The sequence below is a fragment of the Dipodomys spectabilis genome, unplaced genomic scaffold, assembly GCF_019054845.1.
Source record: "Dipodomys spectabilis isolate Male_0828 unplaced genomic scaffold, ASM1905484v1 ptg000053l, whole genome shotgun sequence".
NCBI lineage: Eukaryota > Metazoa > Chordata > Mammalia > Rodentia > Heteromyidae > Dipodomys > Dipodomys spectabilis.
The window spans coordinates 14715169-14732269 of record NW_024870730.1 but is presented as its reverse complement, the minus strand read 5'-3'; the positions used below and the strand labels follow the sequence as shown (position 1 = coordinate 14732269).

At 43.7% G+C, this 17101-nt stretch overlaps 1 protein-coding gene across 1 annotated transcript in view; it reads left to right on the top strand.

Moving 5' to 3' along the window:
- Window positions 1–8765: 8765 nt before the first annotated feature.
- Window positions 8766–17101, top strand: part of Znf292 (zinc finger protein 292) — a 71968-nt gene continuing 63632 nt past the window's right edge. The window contains exon 1 of the mRNA XM_042679509.1: window positions 8766–8960. Within this exon, the coding sequence (XP_042535443.1) occupies window positions 8793–8960 (168 nt within the window). The 5' untranslated portion in view covers window positions 8766–8792. The remainder of the gene's footprint in view (window positions 8961–17101) is intronic.

Genomic DNA, 17101 nt, shown 5'->3' with positions numbered 1-17101 from the left:
GTTTCTGTGCAGGGGTAGAGGTAGTGGGGTGGGTGTGAAGTAAGTGTATGTTCAGGCTTTTTTTTTAAAGTAAAATTGATGAAATGAGTTCAAGGGGAAGATTAAGGCAGAATTAGATAGCCAAAGGTCTAGAACAGTTTGATCCACAAGAGATTGGAATGCAAGTTTCCAGAGCCAATCTCAGTCAACTAAATCAAATATTCTAGAGTTATGGTCTGATAATCTGCATATTGATCAAATTGAGTACTTCTTATAGACATGGCAATTCAAGAAGCTGTGCCCTTCTGGCATTAATGGTTCATACCAGTAATCCAATTTACTCAAGAAGCTGAGGATTAAGCTTCAAAGCCAGCCAGAGCAGGAAAGACTGTTAAGACTCTTATCTCCAATTAACCAGCAAAAAGCAGTAAGAGGAGGATTGACTCAGGTGGTAGATTCCTAGCCTGGAGTAAAAAAAAGTTCAGAGACAGCCTCCAGGCCATGAGTTCAGGCTTCAGGACCAGCACCAAAAAGAAACTCGAGTGTGAATGTAAAAATCTCTTGCAGAAATGAAATAAAACATCATCAATACTGTGACAACATAAAAAAGCAAAGGCAAAACTAAATCAGTCCTCAAGCACAGAATAAGCTATATAGAAAGTTAGAGTCCAGCTTATCTGTTATATGTAAGGCTTGAACATGTATCATATTTTTTTCATTTTTTTAAGGTGCTGGTCCAGGGGCTTGAACCCATGGCTTGTGTTTTGTACCCTGAACTCTGTACTCAAGGTTAGTGCTTCACCACTTGAGCCACAGCTCACTTATGGTTGGTTTTTTGGGGGGAGGGTGTTAATTGGAAATAAGAGTTTCACAGACTTTCTTGCCTGGTTGGCTTTGAATCATAATCATCAGATCCCAACATCATGAGTAGCTAGGATTACAAGCATGAGCTACCAGCACCCAGCTCTTGTTTTCTTTTCATTTTAGTTGTTGAGCTCAATTTTTGTTTTTTTGCACAGGATTGAAAATACAGTCTGTACATGTGAGTACAGAGTCTGTACATGTTAATGAACCTGCTCATGAGAAATATCCCTAGTTTTAGAATTTTTTTTTGGTTAGTACTGGTGTTTGAACTCAGAGCCTGGGCACAGTCCTTTAGCTCTGTTGCTCAAGACTGGTACTCTACTACTTCTGTACTACTTCACATCTTCACTTCTGCTCTGCTGATTAACTAGAGATTAGAGTCTCAGGGACTTTCCTGCCTTAGCTGGCTTCAAACCATGATCCTGGGACTTCAACCCCCTGAGTAGCTAAGAATACAGATGTGAGCCACCAACTCCTATCTCTCTTATTTTTTAATAGATAATTTTGCTGATAAAACAGGAGCTCTTGAAATATTTTGAAGGCAGCAGTAAAGTCTTCAAAGTTTAAAGGGCATAAATTCTCCCTATAGACTCTAGGATATTTTAAATAATGTTCAGTATAAATTGCTACATACAACTATCAACTATAAACAATTGAACTTACTTCAGAGGACACATACTGATACTTATTGCTTTGCTACTTGCCAAAGGGTATTGCAGGATAAAAAACAAAATATGACTATCTCTACCCTCAAAGAGATTAGTCTCTGAGTAAGGCATATCTATAGAAAGAATAATAAAAAGTAAAAGACAATTTCCAGATAAAATTACAGTCAGAGCTGGGTGCCAGTGGCTCATGCATGTAATCTTAGCTACTCAAGAAGCTGAGATCTGAGAACAGGATGATGACTTTCCTTGGCAGACCTCTTACCTCTGATTAATCACCAAAAATCCAGAAGTGAAGCTAAGGCTCAAGTGGTAGGACACTAGTCTTGAGCCAAAAAGCTCAGGGACAATGCCTAGGCCTTAAGTTCAAGCCCCAGGACCACTCTCTCTCTCTTTCTCTCTCTCATACACACACATACACACAATTACTAATAAAATTATAGCCTCTTTGGAGAATGATTGTATGAAGGAGGAATCTATAAGGAAACAGAACAAATAAGTCATATCTACATTGGTTACAGATATTGAATCTAGATTTTATTTTACCAGGGCAGATCAAGGAAAGTGCCATAGAGCAACCTTGGTTACAAAGGAACAAAAAAGGTTGAGGATTTAAGCAGAGGAACAGTAAGAGAATATTTCTGTAAAAATGTGATAGAGAGTATTTGTTGGGAATAATCCTTGTTCAATAAATGAACAGACACTAAATACTCAGTGATTAAATTACTATTGTTATTACATTGAAAAGTATGTGTATAAGATTCATGGAGCAAGGCACTGGTGTCTCACATCTGTAACCTACTACTCAGGAGGCTGAAATCTGAGGATCACAGTTCAAAGCCAGCCCTGTTAGAAAAATCCCAGATAGACTCTTATCTCCAATTAACCACCAGAAAACTGGAAGTGGAGCTATGGCTCAAAGTGGTAGAACACTAGCCTTGGAAAAAGAGCTGATAGCACAAGGACCCTAATTTCAAGTTCCACAACCACCACCACCACTAACAGCAACAAAAGATTCATGGAAATCATGAATCCTAAAAAGTTGTAAAGTTGCTATCTAAAAGGGGATGAGAGTCCTATATATATCCAAGTTTATTACAACAGCCTTGTATTTTAAAACTAAAATGCCATGTGAATAGTGATATTCAGATTTTTAACTAACATTAGATTTCTGATGAAGTAAATGATATACAATGATTAAAATTTAGAAATATAAGGCAACTCAGTTGTGTAATGCATGCTCCAGTTCAAGGCCCTAGTTTCATTCCCCACCACCACAACAAATAAAATAAATCAGAAGAATTAATAAGTGAAAGGTCTATGTTTTTCTCTTCACTTATTGGAGAAGGGCTAGGAACAAATTGTCAGATTTTCCATAGAGATTGTGTACCACATTATCCTTTGTCTGTCTTTCTTTCTTTTTCTTTTCTTTTTCTTTTTTTTTTTTTTTTTGGTCCGGTCATGGGGCCTGAACTCTGGGCCTGGGTGCTGTCCCTCACCTCTTCAGCTCAAGGCTAGCGCTCTACCACTTGAGCCACAGCGCCACTTCCAGCTTTTTTCTTTTTGTTTATGTGGTGCTGAGGAATCGAACCCAGGGCCTCATGCATGCAAAGCAAGTGCTCTACCACTGAGCCACCTTCCCAGCCACTTTCTTTCTTTCTTTCTTTCTTCCTTCCTTGCTTCCTTCCTTTCTCCTTTCTTTCTTTCTTTCTTTCTTTTTTTGCCAGTCCTGGGGCTTGAACTCAGGGCCTGGGCACTGTCCCTGAGCTTCTTTTGCTCAAGGATAGCACTCTACCACTTGAGCCACAGCTCCACTTCCGGCTTTTTCTGTATATGTGGTACTGAGACCCAGGGCTTCTTGCATGCTAGGCAAGCACTCTACCACTAAGCCACATTCCCAAACAGCCCACAGGATTATTTTCATCTTGGTATATTAGAAGTTTGGGGGCTGGGATTGGAGTTTACTGGTAGAGTGCTTGCCTAGCATTGCCCATGAAGCCCTGGATTCCATTCCTCAGTACCACATAAAGAGCAAAGCAGCAAAAGCAGCACAGGGACAGTGCCCAGGCCCTGAGTTCAAGCACCAGGACTGGCAGAAAAATCCCCAAAAGACTCTTATCTCCAATTAAGCACCAGAAAACTGGAAGTGGAGGTATGGCTCAAAGTGGTAGAACACTGGCTTTGGCAGATGAGCTCAGGGACAGAAGTTTGAATAATTGAGGTTCTCATTAAAACATTTTCTTTTGATCCTCTGTGTGTGTGTGTGTGTGTGTGTGTGTGTGTGTCTGTCTGTCTGTCTGTCTGTCTGTCTGTGAGTCTGGTTCTACTGGGACTGTCCTTTAGCTTTTGTGCTCAAGGCTGTCCCTCTCTCTCTTGAGGTACCACAGCTCCACCTCAGGCTTTGCAGTGGTTAATTGGAGTTAGGAATCTCACAGACTTTCCTGACGGTGTTGGCTTTGAACAATGATTTTCAGATCTCAGTTTCTGCAATAGCTAAGATTATAGACATGCACCATAGGTGCCTGGCCTCATTTTGCATTTTGCTTTTCCTCATATAGAAAGCAAAAAACATTCAAATAAATTTTAAAGAATTATCTCCTTGGCTGGGTATGTGGCTTAGTGGCAGAGTGCTTGCCTAGCATTCATGATGCCCTGGGTTCAATTCCTCAGTAACACATAAACAGAAAAGGCTGGAAGTGGCCCTGTGGCTCAAGTGGTAGAGCGATGGCCTTGAGCAAAAGCAGCTCAAAGACAGTGCCCAGGCCTTTAGTCTTGAGTTCAAGCCCCAGGACAGGCAAAAAGAAAGAAAGAAAGGAAAAAGGAAAAAGAGAAAGAAATGTCTCCCTCATGATCTGTTCATGTAAGTTTATATGCCAGACTTCTGGCAGGGAGAGGGAGAAATCCAAGGACTGAAAATCATCCTCTCAAATGTGAGCTTAACGTTTGTAGTTTGGGGATCATTTCCACATGCAGCACAGCACCTGCTTTATGTTTTCAACACTGTGACTCCTCTGCTCTTCCTCTCAGGGAAAATGTCTTCCCTGGAAACGTGTTGTGTGTTTCTAACAGATGCAAATAGCGCTTCGTGAAGCTCCTGCTCGCTCAGAGTCCGTGGGCACGGCCGATTCCCAGACTCTCTCAGGGACTTTCTATTGGACCCAATTCCAGACTCCAGCCCTACGGTGCGGCGTGGGCCTGGCGGCCCGGCCCTTTGGAAGGAGGCAGACGGAGCGCGCTGGAGACGGAGCAGCAGTGTCCGCTGCGCGGCCTCCGCAGCATTCTGGCGCAGCCCCTCCAGCACCCAGCTAACGCCCTGGAGAGGCGCCTCAGTCGGTCGAGCTGGAGGGCCCCCGGAGGCCTCTCTGTATCCAAGCCCGGAGCCGCCGTCCAGCTGCGGGTTTGATCCGCAGCTGCAAAAGTCGAAGCTCCGACCGAACGCTGGGCGCCGGCGCCGGGCGGACCCCGAGCGGGAGCAGGGCGAGATCTTCTTGGGCGCGGCTGCGGCCGGGGGAGCAGAGCTAGGCTCCGGCCGGCTGGGGAGGTGCAGACAGGGGTACTGCAGCGGACTGGAGCGAGAGCCGGTGCCCGTTCCGGCTTCGGCTCCCCGGGGCCCAGGGTGACGCGCGCTCTCCTCTCTCTGCAGGGAGGGTCTCGCTTTCCCCGGCCCGGCGGCCGGGCGCCTCGGGTCTGGAGACAGCAAGAGCTAATGGGGGCTTCTTGCCAGGATCGCTGCGTTCCTGGGGCGCCCCTCTGGCTCTGCATTGCCTGCATGTAACCCGCACAACCCAGCTCCTTCCCTGCCCTTATTTCAAGAATCCCAGAAAGAGAAGGCATTCGGCGGCGGCGGCCCTGTGCAGCCCCGGAGTGCGGCTAGGCGAACGCACCGAACAAGCACGCGCGGCCCCGGAAGCGACGTCCACCCCCAGGGCCCCCAGCAGTACTGATCGCAGAGGTGGGGGAGCCTTCTCCATCTGCCTCCCAGATTTACACTGAAACCGAGTAAGAAGGCCTGTATGTTTATACCACGCCCATAACAGTCGCTCAGTGTTCAAAATGGGTGGTTGCTCTGTGTGAATGTGTACTTCCTTAGAGACTCGGAGCTCTTGGTCCTAGGGCCTATTTTTGCTTTATGGAACGGGTCTAGGATTTCCTCTAGGAACTCTGTGCGTGTGTGTGTGTGTGTGTGTGTGTGTGTGAGAGAGAGAGACAGAGAGAGAGAGAGAGAGAGAGAGAGACAGACAGACAGACAGACAGACACAGACACAGAGAGAGAGACAGACAGACACAGACACAGTTTAATACTTAAAAGAACAAGTGCACTCAGGCACACAGTCCTGTGTACTTGCTGTTGCATCGTTTCTTTAGATAATGAGATTTCTGAAGTCTCCAAGATCGACTTGTGAAGGGATACGATTTCCAATTCTTTTCATTAAAAACAAAAGCTCACACTTCTGTAGAGATTCCTAGGCCATCTAGTCTCACTAAATAGCCCCTTAGGCTATTTTAATGTTCAGAGACTACATTTTCATAAAAACGCTTGTCACAAGCTTATATTGGGATTGCAGGTCACCTTTCTCCCAACATTGTAAGAAGGAGTAGTTTTTATTCACTTCTAATTTTCCAAAACCAAATAGTACTTATGAATATTAAGTACCTCCTAAGTATTGACGGCTCTCATCCTCAGTCCTTACATTTCCAGGGAGCTTTACATATTTCTACATAAATGCAAAGAAGAAATAGTATAGGAAAAGAAAGTAGGGTCAACAGACACTAACTGAAAGTGAAGGATATGGCTGTAGCAGTGATAAGAATCAATTTGATAACCAAGACTCCTTAGCTATACAATTATCATGGGCATGATGTGGAATGACCTACACATTTACATTTTCAGGCAATTCCCTGTCCCTCCCCCATTTCCTTAGCATCCTGCCTATCCAAGCCAGGGTTTAGCACCTTGCTTTATCACAGAGCTACAATCGTAGGCAATCCTTTAAAACAAAATTAGTCTTTTTTGGTATATTTCTCTGTGGATATTTATCTCCTCCCCATTTTCTTCCTTACTGTAGATTATGTGTAGTATACGTCATTGCTAGGAAACTGAAAATGAGGTAACCTTTGATTACTTAAATGTCCTTAGTTTTCCTGGTGCGTTTGGTTAAACTCCTTTTTCATTTTGGATTTTTCACTGCAATTAAGATAACACTGAACATGTTTCATTTCAAACTTCATTTTATATTTAAATTACCTAAGAAGGGAATATAAGGGAAGTTGTAAATACTAAAAATCAATTGGGCACTGTTCGCTTACATGCTTCAAAGCCAGCCTGGGCAGGAGAGTCTATGAGATTTATCTCCAACTAACCATCAAAAAGCTGGAAGTAGAGCTGTGGTTCTCTTGGTAGAGCATTAGCCTTGAGCAAAAAAGCTCAAGAACAGCACTCAGGTCCTGACTTTAAGCCCCAAAACAAAAACAAAAACAAAATCACTAGCAGTTCAAGCTTAGGGTTTCTCACCAGGTTAAAAATTAAAAACAAAAATAAAAACAAAAAACCTTAATTGTTGCATTTCAACTCTCAATGATACTGTTGTATCCCTTTTCTCAGCTTTTCAAATGTTCTCTAGCCTCTTGTACAAATAAGCATTTGAAGATTCTAACTTGTTAATTTGTAATGTAGTAACTGATACTGTTTGTCCAAGGGCTTTGTGTCTGTTCACCATATACCACATTGCTTTTAAAACAGACAACCCACTAATTGTACAAAACATTCCTTCAGAATAGCATATTATGTGGGACATTTTCCACTAGAAAATTTTGGAACAGAATCCTGCACAATAGACTTCTTTTTTCTTTTGACACAGTATTTGTATGTGGCTTCCAATCCTGAATCCTTCTGTCTCAGTCTCTCTAGGGCTGTGATTTCAGGTGTGCACCATCTCTCCAGACAGAATTTTTTTTTTAAGATGTTTGTGTTAGAAGATATACTTCAGTCCAAATACAATAGTGGAAAGCCTAGGTGCACCTACATCATTGTTTAATTCCTTTGCATCAAAAGAAAAATAGGCCCCTTGGTGCTAATATTAACAAAGATGTTTCGTTATGGGCTTTAGGACTTTAATTTTTATGTACTAACTCTTCTTTTAATACCAGGTCTTCATTCCTTTCTGTTTAAATAAAATATGGTTCAGAATGCCATCTCTACGTGTAGCACCAGGGAAAAGAATGCTATTTTTGATCATTTTTGACAACCTTGGGTGTTTTTGGTTTTTTTGGCCTCAATTTACTCTTCCATTATGATTTAAGTAGAATGTTTATTGCCGTTTTTCTTTTTCTTTCTTTCTCGACCTACTTTCAAGAGCTTTCATACAGGCTTTCAATGTGGGTGATGTCTGTGGTGAAGCAGATTAGCTGGTTATCATTTACTGTAGAAAAAAAAAAAAGTGTGATTTTAAAAGGATCTGGTTACAGCGTTCCTAATTCCGTAGTCTGAATTCTTTTAAAACGACTTTCCACGCGTTTGCTCCATTCTGCACACCAAGGAGTAAACCTCGTTCAGTGACTTTCCTTTGTTGCCTCCTGCCCCTCTAGGGAAGGAGTTTCCAGGGGAGAGGCTGTCTTGGGCCGGAGAGCAGAGTCCAGTGGGACGAGGCCGGGGGGCCTCGGCGCTGGGTCCCTCCTCCCGTCAGTTCTGACAGCTCGTCCTCTAGCTCCGACTCACGTTCGCGGTCCGCGGATGGAGTTCACCGGCTCCCCTCAGCCCTCCTCTCGGGCCTGCTTACAGGCCCGTGGCAAATGCGGCCGTGGCCCCAGGCCACCGAGACTTGCCAGGGCACTGCCGCCGGAGGGCTCGGGGCGGCCGCGCCGGGGCGCCGGGCGCCGCCGAGGGCAGCCCCTCCCCAGGCTTTTTCCAGTCTCGGCCCCCACGTGACCGAGAGCAGGCCTCCACGGGCCCGCCCCGCTCGGCCGCGGCTGCCCACTTCCCGCTGGGGTAAGTAACCCGCGGCTTCCCGCCCCGCCTCCACCCCGCCCTTCTCCGTCCCCCCCCCCCCCCCCATCCCTGCGGCCTCCCCCAGGCCAGCACCTCCAGCGCGCTCGGCGCGCCACTGTCCCCGCCCTCCCCTCCCGCTCCCACCCCCCCACCCTCCCCGCACCCCGCGCCCGCCCCCCTCCCGCGGCCCTTTGTACGTGCTCGGCGGCGAGCGAGCGCGCCCGGCACGTGACCCCGCCGAACGTGGCATTGTGTTATCACGTGACCCAGGTGCGTACGCGACGGAGCGGGGTGTGAAGATGGCGGACGACGAGGCCGAGCAGGAGAGGTTGAGTGGCGGCCGTGGCGGCTGCGTCGTCGAGCTGCAGCGCCTGGGCGAGCGGCTCCAGGAGCTGGAACGACAGCTGCGGGAGAGCCGGGTGCCGGCCGTGGAAGCGGCCACCGAGTACTGTCAGCAGCTCTGCCAGGTGAGGGCGCCGGGGTCCCCTCCCCCTTTCCCCAGCTTGGCGGGGGAACCGGGGCGCGCGGGCGCCCGGCGGCCGCGCGGGGGTCGCCGCCGCCGCCTTCGGCCTCGTCGGCGCCGCCGCCCGGGCGCGGGAGCGGGGAGGACGAGGATGGCGCCTTTGTGTGGCCGCCGCGGTGGCGGTTGTTGTCGTCCGCAGCGCTGGGCTTCAAGGGGGGAAGGGAGTTGTGGTCAGGGCGGAAAATTCTCCCTCCCTTTCCCCCTCCCAGAAGTCGGGGCTGCGCGGTCCCGGGGGCCACAGTGGAGATGGCGAGCCTGGGGAGCGGACGAGGGGAGGCCGGAGGCCGGGGCCTCTTCCTCTTCTTCTCCTCCTCATTGTGCGCGGGGGATTACCCTGCCCCTGAGCCTCGGCTTCCCACTCCAGCGGGCCTCCGCCTCCACGGCTGGGGACTCCTTTGCCTGCTTCCAGCCGTCCCGCCCCCGGCGCGGTCCTCCCTGTGTCCCTCCCGGGCCTTTGTTGTTGGAGTTTCTCGCCCTGCCACTGAAGGGGTCTTTGTTGATGTTCCGTGGGGGCAGTCCCTGCCGACCCCTCCAAGCTGGACCAGGCGATGTGCAGAGGGGGGCGGAGGTTGTCCACTGCTGCCTTGGCTAGCTAGACGCGCCTCCACGGGAGAGGTAGCCTTCCTCCATGGAGAGGAGCTGTCTCTCCATCCATTCTAAGAGGATCGCTTGTCTTCTGGGGGGGGGGGGCGGCTTGTCCAGAGTCGTTTCTTCCTTTGCCTTCCTCCTTCGAGGAGTAACGATTTCTACCCTTCTTTGCACCCTGTCCCCACCCCACGTTTCTCGGAGTCATCCCTGGTTGGTCTCTTGGCGAATTGTGAGAGGGTCTTTCCATCCTTTGCTTGACCAAGGACATTGCTTACCAGTAACTGCGTTCTAAGCAGGTTTAGAGTGTTTTTTTTGTTATTTTTTAAACAGTCTTTGCTCTAGAGAGAACCCGGAATTTAGGCCCTCCAGTACGTTTGATATTCCATCAAGATTGCTTCTGGCTTTAATGAAGATCATAAATTCTCTAATTGAGGTGGGGAAGGGGGAATAAAACCAAACAATTTTCGCAGAGTTAACATTAAGAGTTAACTTGTGAACGTACCCAGTAATAATTTACTTTGGACATGCCGAACTTAAGGTTGGACAATGGGTGGACCAATTTAGCATGTTGTAGTAGGTTATGATTTCACTTAGGTTTTAGCCTCCAGATTCTGCAATCTCTTCATAAAAACAGGAATACTTGATCACATACAAAAGAATCTCCATTGCTGTGTATGCATTATTGTCAGGAATCGATTCATTATTTTAAGGAGAACTTAATGAGATCAAGCAGGGACTGTCTAGGTTCCCCCACTTTAAGGTAATGTAAGTCTGGAGGCAAAACTAAACGATCTGTCATTTCTTTGAATCTCTAAGCATGAAAGAATTGTTGAAATTTGCAGATTTCTCTGCTTACACTTACTTGGTTTTTAGATGTAAAGAGTTAGGAAGTCTTTTATTTACAAATAGATTCAGCATTTTTTTGTTGTTGTTGTGCGACTAGAACTCGAACTCCATGTCTGATGCTTTTGCTCATAGGCAGCTGCTCTTCCTCTACCACCTGAGCCACACCTCCAGTCCCACAGACTCGCCTTTTTAACCAGTGAAAAGTATAAAAAGTGTAGCTTTGCTGTTTATTCCCTTGGTAGTGTCTACTAATGGCTTCAAGGCTAATTATTACAATTATTATATTCTTAACCAGTAGCATTTATACGTGAGGTTAATAATTCTTGGAATATGGAATCTTTGAAGTATGTGATACTAAATTATTACTTTCAGCTGGGCCTAGTTGCTCATATGTGTAATCTTAGCACCACCCCCCTACCCCCACCCCCCACCCCTTTGGTAGTACTGGGGGTTGAACTCAGGCCCTCACATTTAGAGGCACTCTACCACTTGAACTATGCCTTCAGCCCTTTTTAATGTTGGTTATCTGGGCAGGGTCTCTCTTTATGCCCTGGCCTACTTGAGCTATGATGCTCCTATGATACCACTGTGCCTTTTGAACTCCTTGTGCAGGCTGGCCTCTTCTCAAGAGCCTGAGTCTCCTAATCTCTACCTCCTAAGTAGCCAAGATTATAGGCTTGAACCATCTCTCCTGAACCCTACTTACTCCTAAGGTTGAGATTGGAAGGATCATTGTTGGAGGTCAGCCCAAGCAAAAAGTTTACAAGACCCTTTCTCAACCAGTAAAAAAGCTGGGTCTGGTATGTGATCTATCATCCCAGCTGTGTAGGAAATGTAGATAGATTCATGGTCCCCCACATAAATCTGAGAGCCTATTTGAAAATTAAGGAAAGCAAAAAGAGTTGGGGATATAGCTCATATGGTAGAGCCAGCATTAGGTCCTGAGTTCAAACCCCAGTACTGGTTCCATTACATGTATGTGAATTTATCACTTTAAAGTTATTTTTAATGAATAAAATGGTATTATAAAAATCAGAAAGTGATTGATTGTACCACACATGAATTGCTTTTATTGACTAGTGCTGACAGAAAACATCAAACAAATGAAATGGATTTCAAGAATTACAAATTCTTTCTTTTCTTTTTTTTTTTTTGTCAGTTGTGGGGCTTGAACTCTGGGCCTGGGCAGTGTCCCTCAGCTCTTCAGCTCAAGGCTAGTTCTCTACCACTTGAGCCACAGCAACATTTCCAGCTTTTTCTTCTTATGTGGTGCTGAGGAATCAAACCCAGGGCCTCATGCATGCAAGGCAAGCACTCTACCACTGAGCCACCTTCCCAGCCCTACAAATTATTTCTTGCACTTCAATTCCACAATAGACATGCACTTAGATGTGATCTCTATTATTTGAAGAGGGTGTATTAGGTGTTTGATTCTCACGAGAATATATTTTTTTAATAGCATATTTAGTGATCCTATCCAATGGGAGATAATGGAACATTATTGTACAATTGTATCTTAACTGGGTTTGTTTTTCTGGGTGGAGGGATTTTTCTTTTCTTTCTTTCTTTCTTTTTTTTTTCATGGGTCATGGGACTTGATCTCTGGGCCTGGTCTCTTTCCATGCACTCTTCAGCTCAAGGCAAGCGATCTACCACTTGAACCACAGCACCACTTCTGGTTTTCTAGTGGTTTATTGGAAATAAGAGTCTCGCGGAGTTTCTTGCCTGGGCTGGCTTTGAACTGTGATTCTCAGATCTCAGCCTCCTGAGTAGCTAGGATTACAAGCGTGAGCCACTGGCACCCAGCTGGATTTTTCTTTTATATTGATGTTTGAACTCAGTGCCTTAATTTGCTAAGCAGGCACTCTACCATTTGAGCCATGCCTCTAGACCATTATGTAGAATTTTGATAGGAAGTGGAGCAAAGCAGTGGTTAGGTTATGTATATATAAGCTATATATATATATATATATATATATATGGTTATATATATATGGTTTATTAAGAGCGATGTAAATATAGTGTTAAGAATACTGAGAGTCAGAAATTATTGGGTACTGGTGGCTCATGGTTATAACTGTAGCTACTCAGGAGACTGAGATCTGAGGATCATGGTTCAAAGCCAGCCCAAAAGTCCATGAGACTGTGAGACTCTTTTTTGTTGTTGTTTTTGGTTGGTCGTGGGGCTTGAACTCTGGGCTTGGGCGCTGTCCCGCACTCTTCAGCTCAAAGCGAGCACTCTACCGCTTGAGCCACAGTGCCAGTTCCGGTTTTGGTTTATTGGAGATCAGAGTCTCACGGACTTTCCTGCCCGGGCTGGCTTTGAACCTCGATCCTAAGATCTCAGCCTCCTGAGTAGCTAGGATTACAGCTGTGAGCTGCCGGCACCTGGCTCCGTGAGACTCTTATCTTCAATTAACCACCAGAAAACTGGAAGTGGCACTGTGGCTCAGAGCAGTAGAGTGCTAGCCTTGAGCTGAAGAGCTCAGGGACAGGGCCCAGACCCTGGCCCAGAGTTCAAGCCCCACAACTGACAAAAAAAGAAAAAGAAATTATTTCTTTTTCAACCTTGAGATTATCATTTAATTTTTTCTAAGTTTTTCCTATTGGGATATTGACATACTTCAAGAATGTCAAGATGCACAACCTTTTGTTAAGAGTTAATAGGCCCCATGGTTAATATTCTCTCAAGGAAGATACTCAGTGCTTTTGTAGTCCTAACTTGCATTTAGTGAATTTAATTTTTTATTTTTTATTGCTAGAAAATACATAGTTATGGGCACAGTATGTTATTTAGTACCTGTGTATATTATGCAATGATTGAGTCATGGTAATTGGCACCTTAAAACATTGATTATCTTTGTGGTGAGACCATTCCTTGTTTAGCTATTTTGAAATATATGTAACATTATTGCTAACTGTGTTACCCTTCTTTGTAATAGGACATCTTATTCCTTTCATTTGATTGTAACTATATTATTGACAAGTCTCCTTTGATTTTTCTTCCCTTTCCAAGTCACTTGTAATAACCTTTCTTATTACTTCCATGAATGAAGGCATTTGTTTTCCTGTGCCTAGCTGATTTCACTGAATATGTCCTCCAGTTCTGTCCGTATTGGCATAAATAAAAGAATGCATCCTGTTTAATGACTAAATGATATTCCATTGTGTGTGTGAAGTATTATTATTATTATTTTGTCAGTCGTGGGGTTTGAACTCTGGGCCTGGGCACTGTTCCTCAGCTCAAGGCCAGGGCTCTACCACTTGAGCCACAGTGCCACCTCTGGTTTTTTGGTGGTTAATTTGAAATAAGAGTCTCATGGGCTTTCCTGCCTGGGCTGGCTTTGAACCATGATCCTCAGATCTCAGCTTCCTGAGTAGCTAGGATTACAGGCCATGAGCCAACTGTGCCTGGGTGAAGTATTATTTTTTTTGTCAGTTGATAGATACAGATAACATAATTTAATTGTATATCTTGGTTATTATGAATAGTGCCACATGAAATATATAAAACTGCAGTTCTTTTGGCTATATATTGAGTGGTAGGATTGTTGGATCATATGGTAGTTGTTTTGTCTTTTTGATAATATTACTAACTGAAGGGAAGGGACACTCTTCTTTGTGGGGTTCTCCCCCACTTTTTTCTGATAGGGAGATTGTATACTCTTAAGCACTACTCTACCACTAAGATGACAGCTCCAGCATTGATTTGAATTTTCCTGATGTGTTAGTGCAGTTGAGAAACTTTTGAGATACAAAAGTATTTCATATACATTTTGGCCATTTATAGAGCTTCTGAGAAAATTCTATTGAAGTCTTTTTGTCTTTTTTTTTTTTTTGTCAGTGGTCATGGGCCTTGAACTCTGGGCCTAGGTGCTGTCCCTGAGCCCTTCAGCTCAAGGCTAGCACCCTACCACTTGAGCCACAGTGCCAATCTGATTTTCTGGTAGTTAATTGGAGATAAGAGTCTCACAGACATTCCTGCCCAGGCTGGCTTTGAACTGCAATCCTCAGATCTCAGCCTCCTGAGTAGCTAGGATTACAGGCCTAAGCCACCAGCTGCCCGGCTTTGCCCATTTTTTTAAAACTTTAAGTTGTGTTTCTTAGATAGTCTGGGTATTAACTCTTTGTTAGATATGTAGATTGTAAACATTTTCTTCTGGTCAGTATATTGTCTGTTTGCCTTCCTTTTCCTATGTTATGCAGAACTCTATAAAGAACCTTTTTTAGTTTGCTGTAATTAATCAATCCCATTTTCTATCCAAAAAGTCCTTGTCCAGTTCAATGTTTTATGCTGTTTTCCCTGTTTTCTTGTAGGCTTGTAGAGTTAGGTTTTATATTTAAGTCTTCAATACCTTTTATATAATATAATATATATAAGATGATGAGAGAAGTCCAGTTTCATTTCTCTACATGTGGTTATCTATTTTTTCCATTTTTTTTAGAGATTTTTCCTTCCACAGTGTATATTCTTCCTACCTAGGTATCAGTTGAATATCATTTTATGAATTAAAAATTAGTTTGTTTGTATTTTGAATTTTTACCTTAATAAAAGGTGTGTTGGAGGACATAGTGAAATCCACAAATACAGAAATTATTTATGAGCCTTAATTTATAGATTTTCTTTAATTATGTAGGATGAAAAATAACATTTCTTGAGTTCAGAGAAATAGAATAGAAAGGCAAATGTTTTTCTTATTGTTAACAACTTGTTTTGCTCCTCATTTTGTGTTCCTTCCTGGAAACAAGTTCCACTGTTCGTTATTTAAATGAGCATTTGTAGTAAGGCTGTAGAAACTGCTTAGTGAAAGAGTTCTGGCCTAGCATGTACTAGCCCTACCATGCATCCTTAGTGCACATGCATGGGCGCGCACATACAAAATTAAAACTTAAGTGTGAAGGATAGATAAAACATGTCTATAAGAGTAATAAATCTTAAATATCCTGTCTTTTGAAAGTTAGCATTTATAAGGATAATATACATTTACACTTTCTTAAAATTTACTTCTAATTTGATTATAGGATACCCAGAAATCACTTCTTGCACTTATTTGCTTTAGAGTCATTACTATATTTATTATATGTAAAAAGTGGTTATAGTTGGAGCCTCTTGGACTATTATGTGGGGCCAGTAATTATTGACACAGTACTTCGGTTTAGTACCTATTTTTTTTTCTTTTTCTTTTTTTTCTTTGCCAATCCTGGGGCTTAAACTCAGACCCTAGGCACTGTTCCTGAGCTTCTTTTTTACTCAAGGCTAGCACTCCACCACTTGAGCCACAGTGTCACTTCTAGCCTTTTCTGTTTATGTGGTACTGAGGAATCGAACCCAGAGCTTCATGCATGCTAGGCAAGTACTCTACCACTGAGCCACATTCCCAGCTCAACTACCTACTATTTTTGAGCAAGCAGTTGAACCACAATTTCTGGCTTCAAGTAACTTGCCATGTCTAGAAGAACGTGGATAAATAATTTTAGGAAAAATATGAATTAGATTGTTTATATCAGGGATGAATATGGCAAAGAAAAGTTATTTATTTGGAAATTTAAACAGAAATATTCCAACAGCAGAATTGTTCCTGCAGGATTTTAGATAATAATCATTCATTGAAAAGAATTAAACAGTGATTTGTTAGGATGTCATGTTTATGACATCTATAATACTAGGTAGAGTGACTGTAAATGTTTTGTTTTTTTGGTCAGTTCAAGGCTAGCGCTCTACCACTTGAGCCACAGCACCACTTCTGATTTTCTGAGTGGTTTATTGGAGATAAGAATCACAGACTTTCCTGCCCAGGCTGGCTTTGAACTGTGATGCTGAGATCCCAGCCTCTTGAGTAGCTAGGAGTACAGGCTCTGTTGATGCTTAAAATGAACCCTAGGATCTTCTGCATGCTAAGCAAGTGTTCTACCACTGAACTACACCTAAAGTACAGCTTATGTTTTAATTAGTTGAATTGCATTTATGGAAATATGTTGTAGAAATATGTATGTTATATATAAATATAAATATATAAGTATGTGTATATATATGTGTGTGTGTGTATGCACATGGCTTATAATTTCTCAGTTCATATAACCAGTGCTTCTCAATTGGCATGTAATTCTCTTTTATAGAGAAATTTACATTATGCTATAGCTATGGATAGTGGCTCTTAGCACCCATGGACAGTCCTGCCCATGGAAATTTATCTTCCTGCCTAAATACAATACCCCTTTGAAAAACACTATAAACCAAAAAGAAAGTAGTATATTCAGAAATTATTTTCTAGTTGTTGCATTCTTATATTAGGGTAACTAAGCTCCAGAAATAGTTTGGAACAGGTCCAAGTAAAAGCTCTTAAAACCTAAATATACTGAACATGAGAAGAAACTTTCTGCTTTCTTAGCAGAATTCCAGCCCCTCTCTCTCTCTCTCTCTCTCTCTCTCTCTCTGTGTGTGTGTGTGTGTGTACTATCCCTTAGCTTTGTCACTCAAGGCTAGCATTTTACCACTGAGCCAAAACTCTATTTCTACCTCCCTTTTCCCCCCAAAGGGGCCTGAGGGTGTTCTCCCTGAACTCTACTACTACTTGAGCCACGGCACCACTTCTGACTTTTTCTGTGATTAATTCACTGGCTTTGAACTGCGATCCTCAGATCTCAGCTTCC